This window comes from Colletes gigas, unplaced genomic scaffold, assembly GCF_013123115.1.
Source record: "Colletes gigas isolate AHSC1104 unplaced genomic scaffold, ASM1312311v1 Colletes_gigas_Sc00001, whole genome shotgun sequence".
Lineage (NCBI taxonomy): Eukaryota > Metazoa > Arthropoda > Insecta > Hymenoptera > Colletidae > Colletes > Colletes gigas.
The window spans coordinates 8,528,303-8,546,006 of NW_025106630.1; the positions used below are offsets into that span (position 1 = coordinate 8,528,303).

The 17,704-nt window shown below is 40.8% G+C and overlaps 2 protein-coding genes across 6 annotated transcripts; both read left to right on the plus strand.

The window, feature by feature from the left end:
• The first annotated feature begins 283 nt into the window (after positions 1–283).
• LOC122394868 (SAFB-like transcription modulator) lies at positions 284–11,377 on the plus strand. Of its 5 annotated transcripts, none has more exons than XM_043392046.1 (15): positions 284–614; positions 941–1,028; positions 1,114–1,259; positions 1,362–1,613; positions 2,134–2,158; positions 3,330–3,483; positions 4,575–4,615; positions 4,733–5,001; positions 5,087–5,249; positions 5,545–5,828; positions 5,901–6,403; positions 6,492–6,665; positions 6,734–6,894; positions 7,241–7,397; positions 10,063–11,377. In XM_043392046.1, exons 1-15 carry the CDS (start codon positions 492–494, stop codon positions 10,226–10,228), a joined length of 2,706 nt encoding a protein of 901 aa, XP_043247981.1. In that variant the 5' UTR covers positions 284–491; the 3' UTR covers positions 10,229–11,377. The 5 variants fall into 5 exon arrangements, with proteins under 5 accessions (XP_043247981.1, XP_043248006.1, XP_043247989.1 ...); XM_043392071.1 differs by having other exon boundaries at positions 6,758–6,894; XM_043392054.1 differs by having other exon boundaries at positions 6,755–6,894; positions 10,063–11,376.
• Positions 11,378–12,213: 836 nt separating this feature from the next.
• LOC122395994 (proclotting enzyme) lies at positions 12,214–17,671 on the plus strand. Its single transcript, XM_043394040.1, has 8 exons — positions 12,214–12,461; positions 14,673–14,744; positions 15,177–15,509; positions 15,590–15,935; positions 16,008–16,246; positions 16,425–16,617; positions 16,876–17,153; positions 17,358–17,671. Exons 1-8 carry the CDS (start codon positions 12,437–12,439, stop codon positions 17,651–17,653), a joined length of 1,782 nt encoding a protein of 593 aa, XP_043249975.1. The 5' UTR covers positions 12,214–12,436; the 3' UTR covers positions 17,654–17,671.
• Positions 17,672–17,704: the final 33 nt, after the last annotated feature.

The window sequence follows — 17,704 nt, forward strand, 5'->3', positions numbered from 1 at the left end:
CAACAACTTTTACTTAGGAAATAATTATATTGTTATATGATGTTATGCTCGATATAATCTGTACTTGAATTTAGAAAAAAAATCTTTTCCTATGTTATTGCTTTATTTTCAACACTTTTAATTTTCTGTAATTTTCGAAATGTTGAATCAAGGATCAATGATTTTAGAACGACGGAAGTTATCCTAGTAATATTCTAATACGTCGTATTTTTAATTTTTTACGATTGGCGATTCTGTGCATTTGGTGTGGGAATTACTTCCGGTCATTTCCGTTGAATGGCGACGGCGATGGATAGTTTGTTTCGAAGTGCGTCGTAGTGTGTTTGCCTTCGTTATTTCGGGAGGTTTTTCAACTTTTCTTTCTCCGTATCGTGATTCTATTATTATATCGAGTCTATGCACGTGGATTAATTTCCAATCTCGTGTGTGCGGGAGTGATACAATTTGTAGCATAAGCGTGCCTTGTGTCGGACACTTTTTGCACAAGAATAATGGCCGATGTCGAAGGAAAAAAGCTGACCGAACTTCGAGTTATAGATTTGAAAACAGAACTCGAACGACGCGGGCTAGATAAGACTGGCAATAAAGCGGCACTCCTCGAACGTCTCTCCAAAGTAAATTTTCACACTGTTTCAAGTATTGTTTCGAAAGCTTTCAATAATATGCCGATCGCTGTTTTGTCGCCATTTTAACCCTATTGATTTCGCTGTTAATTTATTACTGGTATAGTTACCGTGTACAATAGAAATGAATTAATTTTCAAAGAGCTCGTACTATATTCACTTTTATCTTGTAACCGTTAAATTTTAAGCAATCTTGTCTATTTATTTATATCGGACTGATACAATTATAATTTATAATTTAATAATTTTATTATTTTATTTAAATGTTCTATTTGTTCACGATTATGGTAATTCAATTTTTGTTCTTATATGCAAAGTCTATATCTGACGAAGGGGAAAATCCAGACGAATATCTGATTATACCATGTGGTGGAGTATGCAAAGTTAGTCCAAGAAAGAACAGTGGTAGGTTATTTCAAGTAATGCATTTGTTATGAGGTATACAATATTTGGGATCATGGTATTCAATTGTGCTTGGTTTTAATTTTAGTAACTGGTGTAACAAATCAAGAAGAATTACCCGAAACATTGGAAAGTCAGAAAGAAGAAGTTACAGATGGTCCAGATGATAATGAAACAAAGCCAAAAACAGAGACAAAGCCTGTAATAGAAAAGGAAATGGCACCTAAAATAGAGGTAGATACAAATACTAAATTTATATGAATTGTAGAGAATATGGTTGGACCATATCCAGATATATAAATTTTATAACATAAACTGAAAGAAGGGTTATTTTAGGAACCTCAAAGTGAAGTTCAAAATAATACTAGCAAAGAAATAGAGTGCAAGCAAGAACCCAAAGTTCACTTGATTAAAATCACAATCGAAAGTGCACAGCCAATTGAAAAGAAAGTAGAGCCTGAAGCTGCAATTGTGGCAAATCAAACCTCTACTAGTTCAGCTTCAACAGTTGAAGCTAATGGCATCGATAACGAAGATTCAATTAATCTAACTATTGGGGAAGATGAAGAAAATCTCCTTGCTGAGGAGGTAAGGAAGTTATTTAAATTGCGGCATAAACGTTTATAGCAGTGTTTCTCGAACTTCGTCCTTCGCCCTACGCCCTACGCCCTATAAGAATATATATTTTCCTTTAATGTATCGTATTTAAACAATCCTTATTGCTTGACTTTCAGATAAAAGAATTGCATTACAAACAAGAAATCGAATCAAATTTACTAGCTTTTATTAATTTTCACAGAAGTAGAATGAAAAGTGATAAATATAATTAGTACAAAATATACTGTTGATAAAATTATAAAAACAGTCGTTCAAACCTAAATAAAATGGATGATGACGAGTCTCAGAAATTAAGCAAGATGTAGTAGTCACACTATAGATGAAACTCAGTTTTTTCCCCCACCAACAGAAGTTAAAAAATCAAAAATACTTTATTCCACAATGTACTGTATCGTTCCTTCCTTTCCCGAGAGCTCGCGGTCCCCAGTTTGAGAAACGCTGGCTCATAGGATGTGGATCTTACTGATGGAATATTTTTGTTACATTACAGACAGAGTCTCACGACAGACACAAGGGTAAGTTTTATGACGTATTAAATCGCATATTGTATTTAGATGTAAGATTTCAAGGAATAGACATAGCAGTACTTTTATTTATGGTCACGAGTAAGTTACTTAAATCTACGGCATCAAGACCAAGGGACTCGTTTCTCTGCGTGTGATACACCTCATCTATCCAGAACTACAACCGTGCCGAATCAGCCTACAAAGTTGTACGTCGTGCTTCATCTTACGTCCGTTCTCCGAGCTCTGCATGTCCGAACAAGTACGCATACAGGATGTGATGCAACCGCTTGTCACACGGACATGGCATGCAATGATTTCTCTACAAACTATCAATGGCACGACGGTCGACGAGGTTTCACCTAGAATGAAACGTACAGCCGTCGTCGTCCTCGCGCTGTCGTTGTCAACCATGTTCTATCAAAAAAAAAAAGTCTATCCCATAAGCGCTAGTCTATAAGTTAGTTAACGCTAGAGTTTGATATACAGTTACATTAATTCTACCTAACCGCATAGAGCATCGTTGGATCGTTACTGCCTCCAAATTATCTGGATACAAGAAGACTCAAGTGTATGTCAAGCCACGAATCTACCCCGTATACAGTTAACGACGCGACGTTGTTCGCCACACCGGAGAAATTGATATCTTCGAACCATGTGAATCCATGGACTTAAAAAAAAACACACACACAGCAGCATACATTTTGACAAATTTTTCCCACGCTGGAATTTTGCTGTAGCAAAATTCATAATTGTTGACATAATATCGTGTATGTGTCTTCCTTCCCCTACTCTTCATCTTCTCTCGCTACCTCTTCCTCCACTGCACCGCACCACAGTCCAACTGGCAGCTTCGTCCCTCCTTCCGCTAGTTTCTTTTGATTCAGGCTTCGATTCAGAATCTGGTGTGCAAAAGGTACAAAGGTAACTTTCAGTCATAATAGAGAGAAAAAAAAAATAAAAAAAAAAAAAAAATAAAGTAGGGTCGCTATGGAACGTACCATTGAAGAGCGAATTTGTGATATTGCGATCATGCGATCTTCATCATAATTCACTGCACAGTCTGTTAGTGGCTCGGAAAAGTTCCATGCAGGAAATACAGGCCACTATGCAGGAGTGTTAGGGAGGGAGAAGAAATCTGGCCTCGCAGAAAGTGACTATGCTACCTTGATTGTCTCTGCAGATGGAGGAGAGAAGAAGAAAGTGGAAGAAAACAAGAAGGGAGAGTCTAAAGGGAGCAGTAGAGCAGAAGCCGGTGCCAACAGCAAGGAAGGGACGACGTCAGGTGCAAACGTCGGGACGAAGAACAAGCAGGACGGTGGAGACGGAAGCAAGAGGTTGGTCTCTCATTGCTAAACGGTTCACAGTGGGTACGACAACGAAATGTCACACAGCTCTATGCTAGCGATGCTCTCTTCTGCCGCATACAAATACCATCAGGATAAATATATATATATATACTGTCGGACGATGGATTACCAAGATGAAATTATTCGTCAAAGTCGCACGCAAGATTACTTTATTCCATTTTTTTCAATCGCATACGAAGTTTCTTTCCGCTCGTACGTGTAGGCTGTAATTCTTAACTCTGGAAAGTATGTTAAGAAATCGAGAAATTGGCTAGCAAACTTAAGTCAAACCGAGTCTTATACCGCTCCTATTCGTAAACGAACATTTTTCAAAGGTGTTTACACGTTCTACGATTACCCATGAAACAGTTCCGTGCGCTGCCTTCTCTATCTGACGGAGGATATTCGTTTGTAAAACAAACAGCAGTCTCATCGAGCATGATAGCAAGACTATTAGTATCTTGAGGTAAATTATATACTCGGCAGACTGCGTTTAAGCCCTAACGCGACAAGAAGCAAATCTTATTGTTCGTCGGAGATACTGCTACTCTATATCTCGCGTATGTGTCGATACTTGTTCCAACTTTACAAGAAGTGCCCTCCCGGAAGAACAGCGAAGAGGCGATGCTCCCTTTCTGGAAAACTTGTGTCGAGGGATACGCAATCCAAACGTTCCCACACGGACATACTTTTAACACACAAGTGATGAAAACTGGAATGCAGACCACAGTGAATACATGCATAATAGTAAATTAAGTAAACTGGTAACGCTATTGTGTAACAACGACGTACAAGTGAACGCCAGAAACGCAAACGATCGTGTTTATTACTATTATTATTATTACTATTAATTACTACCACTGCTGCTGCTGCTGCTACTGCTGTTACTATTGTTACTGTTAATATTATTATGATTACTGAAAACGAAAAAGTTGCTAGCCAAATTTATATGCTTAACATAGTTACAGAGGTACTTATTAAGCCTCAGAAAGTCATAGTTTTTAAAAGATTACCTTTTGTACGTAATAAGAATTTTTGAAACGATTTGTAAATTTAATAAATACAATAATTATTTTCAGTGTGGAGTCTAGTAACAAAAGTCAAAAAAGAGAAGATAAAGGTAATTACTTGAGCCATTTAAACGAATATAAGAATCTTCATTTTGTTTATTACAGTTGCATGTTTAATTGTGTGTACAATACTATTTTCTTCCATACTCCTCATTTTGTTACCGCAGACAAAAAGGCTTCGCAAGTTAGTCCAGTTAATGCGAGCAGCAGAAATTTATGGGTATCTGGGTTGTCTTCGAGTACTCGTGCGACTGATCTGAAACAAATATTCTCGAAATACGGGAAAGTGATAGGTGCCAAAGTGGTTACAAACGCAAGAACGCCCGGTGCAAGATGCTACGGATACGTTACCATGTCCACGAGCGAGGATGCTGCAAAATGTATACAGCATTTACATAGAACGGAACTTCACGGACGCGTGATATCCGTAGAAAAGGTAGGCATAACAAAAAGAACAACGTTCCCATTGTTACGAGCATTCCGTATGCATTCTCTCTCGAGATCTCCATTCTTGTTTAAAGGCGAAAGGCGACACTCAGCAAAGTCATATGCGTAAACGGGACACTACGAATGGAAAGTCCGAGAAGAAGGAGGAGAAAGACAAGATAAAGGATAATCACGATGTAAGCGATCGAAAGGAGAAAGAACCGAAAAAGGAAATCGAAGATAAAGGGTTGGAAACAAGTAAGTTATTATTGTAGGAATTTATTCTTCGCGAACAAACTGTATTGATACATTTTTAAATGAAATTTAATTATTCGACAGGAATGTTCCAAGCACTTCGTTCTTTTCAAAACGTTCCAACAAATTTATTTTTTTAGTCTTGAGTGAAATTAGAATTTTTTTTTACTTGTTACACGTGTTTCAACATATTGTTACACGTTGTTTCATTACCGAGAAGAAAGAACGAAATTCTTGGAACGACATTTTTGTCGAATAATTATTTTATGCCAAACAACTTACATTGTTATTGTAAAAGAACCGTCTAAATGTGCGACAGCGAAAAAATCGGACGAGAAAAGCGATGGCGCTGAGAGCAAGAAAGCAGAGGTGCTGGAGAAGAAAGACGAAGTCTCCAAGGAATCTGATTCCCGATCAACCAAGTCGACCAGCAAAAAGCCAGAGGGCGAGAAAGGAAAGCGCGGCGGCGGCGGCGGCGACGAGAAGAAAATCCGTTCCTGGGATCATCATCGATCTCATACGCGATCCCGTAGCCGTGAACGGCGCAGACGCGACGACGTCCTCACATTCGCTAAGATCAGGGTAAAACTGGACTTTTCCATGATCCATCCGTGAAAACAAGGAGAACGATTACGAAGTCGGGCATATTTTCAGGAGGAACGGGAGAGGCAAAGATTACGCGAAAGAGAGAGAATACTTCGCGAGGAAGAACGAAGAAGGCGCGAAGATATGGAGCGACAGAGGGAAATTGATCGCAAACAGAGGGAAGAGGCCGCACGTTTGGAACGGGAACGGGAAAAGTTACGGAGGGAGAGAGAAAGGATCGAACAGGAGAAGGCGGAGTTGCTTCGTCTCGAACGGGAACGTCAAAAGGTCGAAAGGGAGAAGCTGGAGCGGGAAAGGTTGGAGCTGAAAAGGCAACAGATGCGGCTCGAGGAGAGCAGGCGTGCTCCGCCGCCACCGTCTATAAAACGATCTTCTAGCGACAGAAGGGATCCCAGAGACTTATACGTGGAACCGGACAGAAAGCGTATGACGACAGAGCACAGTCGAAGACACTCCCCGGAGCGAGTAAGTGATCGACGCGGTGAAATATTGGATCGTGTCTCTGATAGACGATTGGATGCATCGCCGCCTGCACGATACGAGTCTAGCAGGTAAAAATGTCGTCTGGATAATTTTATTACGGTGTTTGGCATTGATCGTACAAATCCCAGTGTTAATTACACTTTCGATGTGTTACAGATCCGCCCAAGATATCGGACTGAAGAAGGAATTTAAACGCAGCAGTGATTTCCCTTCGCGAAGTAGTCGCCCGGAAAGTTTCTCCGAAGTTTCCCGTGGTAGGGAAGTTATAGTACGCCGAGAGGCGCTTAGCACGACGGCGTCATCCATTGATCCTCGACAAGTGAAGGAAAGGTAAATTACATATCGATTAAACGTTAGAAAGTTGGCAAACGATTGATCTCATCGAATATGATCAAAAGATCGTCGACGAAATTTTTCAGCAGGTATGAACGACCAAGTACGACCACTTACACTCGCGAGCGCGAAGTTCGACGTTCCGAGCCGGAAACGCATAGGAGCTCCAGGGACAGTCATACGCGTTACAGCGAAAGTTTCAAACCTACAGGTTCCAGTACACCACGTAAGTATTTATTGCGCTATCAATTTCCCTTTATATTTTTTTTCTTAGTTAATTCGTTTAATTTTTCTTTTAAATACTCTTACTAATGTACACCCGGGGAAATAGAAGTGGAGAGATACGCGTAAAACTAGTGCTGCCGATTGTTCGGGTAGTTGAGGGTATAATAGCTTTGTGCGCACCTTCCTCGCGCATCACGCAGTTTCAGATATTTCCCTCCGGGTATACAGTGGAGGAGCGCAGTAGTTGTCGCGACGTAGAGGCGTGACGTGTGCCGATTGATAGAACGACTTTTTATCCATTCGTTTTGTTCTGGAGTAACGTGTTTCGTAATCTTGGAAAACTATAGGTGACAGTCGCTACGTGGAGAGCAACAGAACTACTAGTAGCTGGCATTCTGGGCCACCGTCTACAAAATCATTTAATTCCGTACCGAGTAGCGGAACTCGAGACCCTCGAAATGAACCATCCAGCTGGAGTTCCAGGTCCTCAGAAAATGTAAACAGGTACGTAACCTACGTCTTTTTTACTTCTCTTCGGCAACCTCTTCTAACGGAAGGCATAAGGAAAACATACCCAAACAAATAAATGACACATTACTTCTGCGCTAAATATTTACGATGCTGTTAATTTTCTATATTATCATCTAGACCAGTATTTCTCAAACTATAGTCCGCGAACCCTTGGGGGTCCGCCAACGTGTCGGTGAGCGTCTCAGAAGAAAAATGGAGCATATTATATAGTGGAATAAAAAAATGCTTCCCATAGTATTTTATTAGTATTAAAAACACCTGCTAAAAGGTTTTTTGTTAATAGTAAAAAACAAAACAAAAAAAAAGACTGAAAATAAGAAGCTAGAATATTTGGAACGGCTGAACTATACTTTTTTCATTATTATTTTGTACTTATAACATATCTGTCAGTTTTCACTTTATTTTTGTTCAAAGTAATAAAAGATAGAATATTTGATTGGAATTTTCGTTCGCAATGCGATAGTTTTACATGAAAGCCAATTAACAAAGACCACGAACAGTGGGTCGAAGATGTTCAATAACATGCTTCATTCCTGATAATTTTTAATTTTGGCTTTCGTGGAAATCTTTTAGTTTGGTTAAGTGATTACCTTTTCGATGGATTCCAGGTTGCAAGTGTTAAAAATAATTTATCTAAAAAAAAAATTGAAGCAGTATCTGGTGTTCGTCGAGACTCGTATTTAGAGCCATTGCTTTTTTATAATTTTGTATCAATGATCTTATTGATAATCTAGCCAATGTTAAATACCTACTTTATGCGGACGATCTTAAACTATTTTTTAAAGTTAAACAACATCGAGCAAGTTAATTACTTGAACTGATTTTAATACACTTTCAACATGGTGTGTAAACAATAAACTTGATCCTAATATTTACCAAGTGCCATTATTATAATGATGATCACTTGTAACCGACATAATTTCTATACAGTGCTGGACGAAAGTATTGGCATACTAAAGTTTCTAGGATATAGATGCTTATAATTACGAAACGAATTAAAAGTACAGAGTTTATTTTTCTATAAACATTTGTTTTACATATCCTATTTTATCGCGTAACAAGAATTAATAATATAAATGCAGTGATATAAAATTAATAATTAAAATACATTTTCTAAGCATTATTTAGATGGACAAAAGCTATGGCACACCCAGCTAGTAATATCTTTACATGGTGCTTTCTGATTTGTTTTTCCAGTTCGTGTCGAACATAATTTATTGAATTCATGTCCGAGCTTTACAGTGGGACTTCCGAAGTGTGGACAATTAAGAAACAATACATGCCATATAACTAACATATGATCATTATTTTGTTAAGAAAATTCCATTGGAAAGATTAGTTTTTCCCGTCATTTGAATAATCTTCTTCTGATATATACAAATATATTTATTTAACAATCGTATCGTCGATAAATACGAGTTCTCAGAATCCAGAAGTAGTCACACCATATTACCGCGTCACCTGTGGTGCTATATATCATAACTTGTAAGTTATTCTACCATGTAATTTGAATATATCAAATTTGCGTTCGTCAGAAAATAATATCTTTTCAAGTTCAAGATCATTTTTCTTTTAAATTATCTTATTTAAGTATGGCTCCCATTGGTGCCATACGAACTGAGTATTCTTGGTACAATTTTGAACTAATTTAAATACTCTGTACGGTAAAACAAATTTTCTCCGCTATCTGATTCTTTATTTGACTGATTCATTAAAGTTATGTAAGTTTAATATTATCTTTTACCCTCGATCGTTATTTCTTTCATTTCCCGAAAGTATTCACGTTTTGTTTATTGTTTGAGTGATCGATTAATACGATAATTAGACATCTTTCCAATGAAGTATCGATATAATGTACTTTGTGCTGTGTGCCAATACTTTTGTCCGTCTAGAAAGTGCTTAGAAAACATATTTTTGTTATTATTTTTGTACCACTTTATTTATGTTACTGGTCCTTGTATAATAAATTGGGATGTGTACAATAAAGGTTTATGGAAAAACGAACTTTGTAGTTAAATTTTTTTCGTAGTTATAAGCATTTGTATCCTGAATAGTATGCTGTGCCAATACTTTCGTCTAGCACTGTATACTCGTATACACTCAGTACACCATTAGATTCTATAAATAATATCAGCAATTTAACTTACGATTTAGCTGAAATTTAAATATATCATAGTCATTGTCATTGCTAATATTTAAACGTATATTCAAGAATTTCTAAAAATTTAGAAAATTATTAATTTTGCAACTTTTTTCCAATAAATCATAACTGTTGTACTAACAAAATTGATTAAAATGAGCTTCAATCAATAGATTCCGATATTTTATAAAGCTTTGGTAAAGAAGTTGTTTTGTTACATATATAAACAAATTTTAATGATTAAAAAATGGATATTTGTGGCAGGAGGTGCAATTGCTTCTTTGCACCTCCTCTGGGTGCATCATTGGTTGACAAAATTCAAGTTGCCACTGTTCAATGGACACCACAAGGGTCGTGAGTATTTTTCCATCAGAATAGAATGGGATGACCGAAACGTTAATATTGTTTAAATAAATTAATGTTATATATATTGTTACTTGCGTTATTTTGAATGGATAGCAGAACAAAAACTTATTTAAAAATTTTTATTAATTTCAGATGGAGTAATTCGAGCAGCATGGGAAACACCTTACGTCATCCAGTACCACCGACGTACCAAAGCGGTCCAATTCAGTCTATGGGATTGACAGCGCCCGGAACAACGCCATCGTACGATCGCTTCGATCCATACAAGTCGTCGATGCCAAGCATGAGAAAATATTGATCTTGTCGCTCCGATACAGATTACTGTGACGAATAACAGCGAATTCAATGATACTACGTTTCAAGGCGTATGCGTGTGCACAAGCCACATACGCACGCCGAATTACTACCTACATTCTTGATAAATCAAATCTAAACTATCCACAGGCAGTTTATCGTACGCGCAATCTCGGTTGTAACGGTTACACGCGACGTTTGAGAACTTGAATTCACGAGAAGCGAACCAGTTTTTTAATCCACGAACGAGATCCGTGCGCATGCGTGCGCACATGCTAGAAATCGTTTTTCGGGACACCCCCCCTATTATTCGTTGCATTTTAAGTTTATACCGAATAGATTTTTAATCGTCGCGCGTATCTCTCGCGTAATCGTAGCGATCGTGAGGGCACACGAAACCGTTGAATATTCAGGATAAGACAATTCGAACGAGTCGAAACGGCATTTTCGTTCTCTTGATTTCTTTTTTTACGAGCACAGTTCGACAGTGGTATTAAAAGACATTCAGAAACGTCCACCGTGAAACGCGTTCAAACGGCACGTATTTATTGGTTTTTTCCATGCGCACCCAACTTGCGAAATACATGCAACGCGTACCACGCACGGTATATGCATTACCGAACTGTAATTGATGTTTGTACAGTTGTTAATAGATACGATCGTGTGGTTAGAGATCCTATAGAGGAACGCTCGACGCGGGAGAACATTTTATTCGTTTCGTTTCACCTGCTCGACGAAACGGATTAGATTTGTACGATGCGTTATATGAATCGTTTAACTGCAATTTATTCTGAACGATAATAACGCGCATTCGTTTACATCGATGGACATATTCTTGTAGGACATTAAGGTATCGTATAGAGTCACTCGCAGTTGTATCGCGTACCTTTAACCGATTCTTTATAGAAACACGTACATATTCTGCAAGGATATGACTGAATTTGTATATTGAATTCCATAAGAATTGTATATCTAATGACGAGGAAATTTACGTTCATACGTGAACCACACGTACCACGTTTCAGTGTAGCGACGATTATTACAGCATAAGTAAATTTATGGCATAACAGAACGTTTTCGAAATCCTTTACCAAAGACCTGGCCAAACCGCGCGATACAAAAATATATACAGGGTGTTTAGGGTATGCTAAAATTGATATAAACTTTGGATACGCAGTACTCGTCAATCTTTGACGTGTTTCCTCGTCGAGATTTGCATCTGAATGGAATTAAGAACAAGACAAATGTGTTAAATGTGTCTAAACAGTAGATCAACTATACAGGTTGAGTCAATAAGAATTATTATCTAAAGTATCTTGTTATCTCATTCAGATTTGGTATTTGATATTGATGATATTGAGGTTAATACAGTCCAAGTCTTTATGACGTCGATAGATTTGTCCATTTTATTCACCATTGCAAAGAATTCTTAATGTAATAACTTTTAAATGTAACTGTGATTCCCTGGTTTTCACGGTCGAGGCAAAGAAATTAGCAAATCTGAGACAACGCGCATGCTTGCTCGAATAAACAAGTTTTGTAAGAGGAGATTCCCAAATCATTTGAGAATTTTCCCAATTTTGTGTCAACTTTTGCACATCCTGTATATACAAGTGTAAACCGAAGAAGCGAGTGAATGAAGCACCGCGTGTGAGTGCGTTGTTGCGCGACAAATGATCGAAAAGTGGAAGAAAAAGAGTGTGTCCGATGGTAGGGAACACTTTCCCTTGGCCGAGCATAGTCAGGGATGGCGCCAGCCAGAGGAAGAAAGGTGAGAAGGAAAAGAGAAGCGGAGAGAGTGAGGGGAACAAACAAGTCCGTCGAAAGCAAAGTGTGTCGAGGTCTTTTCACGGACAGTCATCGCGCGACCGAGGTTTTGCCCTGTGCAACCACTATTGCACGATTCGGACGCTTCCTTTGCTTGAATCTTTTTTTTTTTTTTTTCATCGGTTCCCTCTCCTGCTTCCGCCCCGCTCCTACACACCAACCTCGGCCGCTCGTACCTCTTTCTCCCTCTATCCGTTTCCCTATCTCTATCTCCCTGTCGAGGCTCAATAGACGATGGACAATTCGTCGGTACTCTCGCGGGCGCGACAAGTCTATTGAAATAGTTCCGCCGCGTATCTCGTCGCGGGTATCAGGTGTGGTGGCAGCAGAAGCACCTGGAATGTCTGTGCAAAGGAATCGTTGACTTTTTTACTCGGTCAGCAGGATGTCGCCGTCCATTGTTTTTTTCGGTAAGTGATTTGTCACCGACCATTCGAAAGAAACCGTAAACGTATCGGTTGATGTACGATCCAAGAGCGCTTTCGTTTCACTAAATTCGAATTCAAACGGTTGCCTTTTGCGCGCGGAAACACACTTCACCGCCAACCTTGAACAAATCGTGGACATTAATAAAAATATCAATGTATTTATTTTGATGGTCGGTTGTCGCTGACACAGGATTATCACGTTATTAATCCGAACGGAGAGATTGCAAATGACATTGGACCCGCACGATGCGGGCTAAATGACGTTCGCGCGATCACGTGGACGCTTACCTACGAAGCGCTAAGATTGAGTACGAAAGTGTGACAAACTATTAAAAAAAATAAACGTTGAAAAAGTGACGAGTATATTGGATTCCAAAAATTAGACTGGGTTCGTCGAAATCTTCCTAATTCCCACGGCCGTGAGGTTTTTTTCAAGAAGACGATGATCCATGGATCTCATGGTGTGGCGCATAACGTTCGACGGAGAAATTCATTCTCGCGTGTTTACGATCGAATCCCCCCATACAATTGCAATTATCTCCCGTGGAATCGGAACGATCCTCTTCGTTCCTCGAACGACCGAAAGACAAACAATCTTTAGCTCATTTCTCACCGCGGTACGGTCGAGCAAGTATCGTCGATGAATCAGTGAACGGAAGAAAGGCGCGCTTTCTCGTCGAGCAACTTTCACCGTCGATGAAGTCCGTGTACATTAACTTATTCCGAAAAGGCCTCCTTCAACGCCGGGCCACGTTACTTCGAACCCGACACGTCCCCTCCTTCGCCTCCTTTCCCCCCATTTTGCGTCGCTTTGTTTTCCCCCCGAGGGGCCAGTTTGGCACTTTGAGCTGAAAAATTATGATTTCTTTTAATACGTCGATCACCCGACCAAAACAGTAAAATTTTTGTTTCGTCTCACTGGACAAAGTATATTTAACGTTAATGTTTCGACGTAGCGTCTAATCGCCGAAAGAAAAGAAAAAGCTAATCGCAACTATTCCACGTGATGATGATACGTATACATCGCTAGCCAAAAGCAACGAGAGGAAAGTTATTGCGTACGTTGCTTTCGAATGACCGATTGTCACGTTTCAGCAATCATCGTTGCTCGTAACTCGAAACAATACGATTTCGGACACGTGTTCGCAAACATCCGGATTCACAAGATCGAGATCGTTCCACGCCCACGCATACCGATCGCGTCCAAATATATTAAGGTTAGCCTGTAACAGTTTCCGGCGTTCGTAGTAGTGTTTTTCTTATGTAGGAGGGCGTGATCACTTAGGAAGGGTGCGAACAGTTGCTAGCTTGTATACTTTTCCCAGAAGCCAATAGTAACGTGGGTTACAAAGCACGTTTCTCAAATAGTTTGAGGATATTTGATTCGTAGAAAGGTCAACGAGCACGACTCAACATACTCAACGTCGGTGGATACGTGAAATGCGAGAAATTTCACTCGCGGCTCCGTTACACTTCCAATTCAATTTCACGAAGAATCGAGCTACCTTCTCGTACGATTCCAACACGCTTTTCATATCAATTTTGCTCAGGCTTACGAGTAAAACTCGGGAAATCGTGTTAATAGGTCGGTACAGGAGCAAACTGCCGTGAATCGCGCTCGTAAGGTTGAGTTTGCCAACCACCACGTGGCCGTTCGCAAAACTTTCGAGTTTTCGTTCTTACGAGCGACGTCATCGTCGATCGTTTCTCAGAAGATTCGAAAGCTAACTTCTTCGGCGTAAACTGTTGGCAATATTGCATAACGATTGCCGTGTATGCTTTGAAAGAGTGCTCGTCGGATGCTGTTTGGTAGGAATCATGACGCGGTACGTCAAACGTTATCGGTAGGTCGTTCCCGCGAATTCTTGCGACATAGCTAGAGGGCGTTGTGACTCGAGGCGCTAATTCATACTAACTCGGTATATTACAAAGTAAGTATGCAAAGAAATTTGTTCGGCTCTTAAACAAACAGATTTAGTGTAAATATTAAATCTGGACTGCAAAAATTCAGAGAGGATATCATCGATGAGAAAATAACAAGCGTGTGGCATAAGAGGTAACGAGTCGATAAACAATGACCAAAGATGCTGTCGTTTTTAATAACCGATCACGTTGTATATCTTACTTACGCTATAGTTGGGATAATTTTGATTTTAAAAAATATATTTGATGCACTCTGTACGAATGTTACAGAACTGTACATGATATGGAGCCTGTTGACGAGTTGCTGGTCTTACACCGACCAAGTTACGCGCTATCGCTACCGTAAGTAAAGGGAATGCGACGATATGTTTCTATAATCGAAAGTAACACTGACTTCTAAAAGAACTCGTACGTACTGACCCAAATATGTAGACTCTCTTTGACTTCCGATTACTAGATTGTGGTTGGATGCACAAACTAAACGGCAACAAGTCCAGCGTATTTGCGATAGTATCAACAAGTTGTTTTTACAGTTAGTGTACAGCACAGACGAAGCTATGCAACCGTACAAAAACTACGGGCATCGATATCTTTCGTTCGTAGTCTATCCAAAGGGGGTCAGGATTACTTGTTTTGTCATTTGTTATAATGCTCATGTAACGATTAGTTAACGATCCCGAGGGCGTTTGTATATTTCTCCATTTTGAATACATATTTATGCACGCGTGTATGTAACGATCACGTTACGTATGCGTTCGTGGTGTTGATTTTCAGAAACGAGATATGGAATGACAAGCTCTCCAGGTTTCGTGGCACCGATTCGTGGATGGGCCGAAACGGAAGCGTGGCCCGTGTTTGCAGACGGGCCGCGGAGATCAGCCACCGGAATCTTTCGAAGGGACACGCAAATACGACCTTCTTACGTGAAGCTAGCGAAAGTGGAGCAACGAGTCGAACCGGACCCGTTGATCGCGATCAGCGAGACTTTGGGCGCTTTGAACACTGTCGGCAGTTACATCGTCAATATGACCAGGGGCGTGGAGAACTCGAACTACCCCCCTAAAGAGTTGCCATCGGCAATATACACAATCTCTAAAAACATTCTAGGTACAACTTGTACGATGTCTCTACTAGCATCGTCTCTTCTTCCATTTTATTTTTGTACTCATATGTTTTTGTATTTCCAGGACGCAACGTAACGGACAGTATAGCACCGCTGGTACGCGGGGTGACTCTGCCTTTGAGAGCTACACCCAATGCTGCATCCAATCCGGATCGTACTTCTTTGACTCCGAATCCGAATCCGACTCCGACTCAGTCTACCGCTGAGGTCATCGTCGATCGAGAAAAGGAACCCTCGCAGGTGTCATCAGGCTGTACCACGGCTGATGGTACGCCTGGAAAGTGTCAAGACCTGAGCAACTGCCCTCAGCTTCTTCTGGACCTGACCAAACTCAGACAATCGTTATGTTTCAAAAGCTTATTCGTACCGGGGGTCTGCTGTCCGTTGAGCGACAAACCTGACACCGCGAGGTAACCATTGCCAGGCCCTATTACAAGGATGAGATCTTTTACGTGTATCTATTAATATGAACGATTTTTCAGCATTGCACCTGGCATAATTCCAGCCGCTGGAATCGTGTCTGGGGTGCACTCCCCGAGACCACCGATCCGCCCAACAAAACCGCAGACACCTCGTCCAATTCCGCTGTTCCCCGTTGCGTCCACGACGACAACAGGTCCTGCGAGCGTTCCAGTGCCGGATCTGTCGTCCAACGAGTCGAACGGCTTCACCGAGCCAACCATCGGCACCATTGACAACAATTTCATTCAGGACGATGAGGGTAAATCACGAAAATGATAGGAGTAACATTTTAATAACTCAGACGCAAAGATCTTTAATTATGGAACAAAATATAGAATGTTGCTCCAAAAGGTTGTCTGATTTGGAGGGTATGGCGTGGAATTATCCACTAATTGTTGGTGAAATTTATGACACACGACGTGTATTATATTCTTCAGAGTGTGGAGTGAGAAACTCGGGTAAGTATCGTGTGGTCGGAGGCGAGGAAGCTCTGCCAGGACGTTGGCCTTGGATGGCAGCGATATTCCTCCACGGCTCCAAACGCACCGAGTTCTGGTGCGGCGGTTCCTTGATCGGTCCGCGACACATCCTCACCGCGGCTCACTGCACGCGCGATCAGCGACAACGGCCGTAAGTTGCTCGTTCGTAAGTAAATTTTGGTGAATTATATACCGTGTCGATTTCAACTGCCTTGGACTATAAATCAGCTTGACATTGATAACAATTTAAAAACTGCATACTCGTTGTCCGTAATGGTCTCCTCCTCCCGCTCGACGTGCTTCAAGGTCGTTGAAATCGATGAGGTCGTCGACACGGTACATAATTGCCGTAAATTTCTTCCGGCTACCAGCTCGAAAGCAGACAGAGTGGTTTTCAACGTTTGCGCAGATTCGCGGCGAGACAGTTCACCGTGAGACTGGGGGACATAGATCTCGAGAGGGACGACGAACCGTCCGCCCCTGAGACCTACACGGTCAAGCAAATTCACGCTCATCCGAAATTCTCGCGGGTTGGATTTTACAATGACATCGCGGTCCTCGAGCTGACCAGGCCGGTCAGGAAATCACCGTACGTGATACCAATTTGCATGCCGCAGTCGCGTTACCGAAACGAGAGATTCGCAGGTGCCAGGCCCACCGTAGTTGGATGGGGCACCACTTATTATGGTGAGCGTGCTGAGTATTGATTAAAGTTATTTTAGGATCCTATAAGTATTCGTGATGGAACAACAAGACTACACTTAATGGACCAAATTATAAGACAATCTGAGAATTACTTGTATACGGACTTGATATTGTATTTATTGGTAATTTATCATTGCGACAAAATGTTGTATGTACGGTCACGTAAATCGTATCCTTCATCGATAGGAGGCAAGGAGAGTACCGTGCAACGACAAGCGGTGCTTCCGGTGTGGAGAAACGAAGATTGCAACGCGGCTTACTTTCAGCCAATAACGAGCAACTTTCTGTGCGCCGGTTACAGCCAAGGCGGTAAAGACGCTTGCCAAGGCGATTCCGGTGGACCGTTGATGCTCAGGGCCGACAGCCGATGGATTCAGATCGGTATAGTTTCCTTTGGAAACAAGTGTGGGGAGCCAGGATATCCGGGAGTTTATACGCGCGTCACCGAATACACCGATTGGATAAAAAGTAATTTAAAGTGATCGCGAAACGCGTCAGTGGACACCCTACTTTCCATATTCTCATTGATAAAG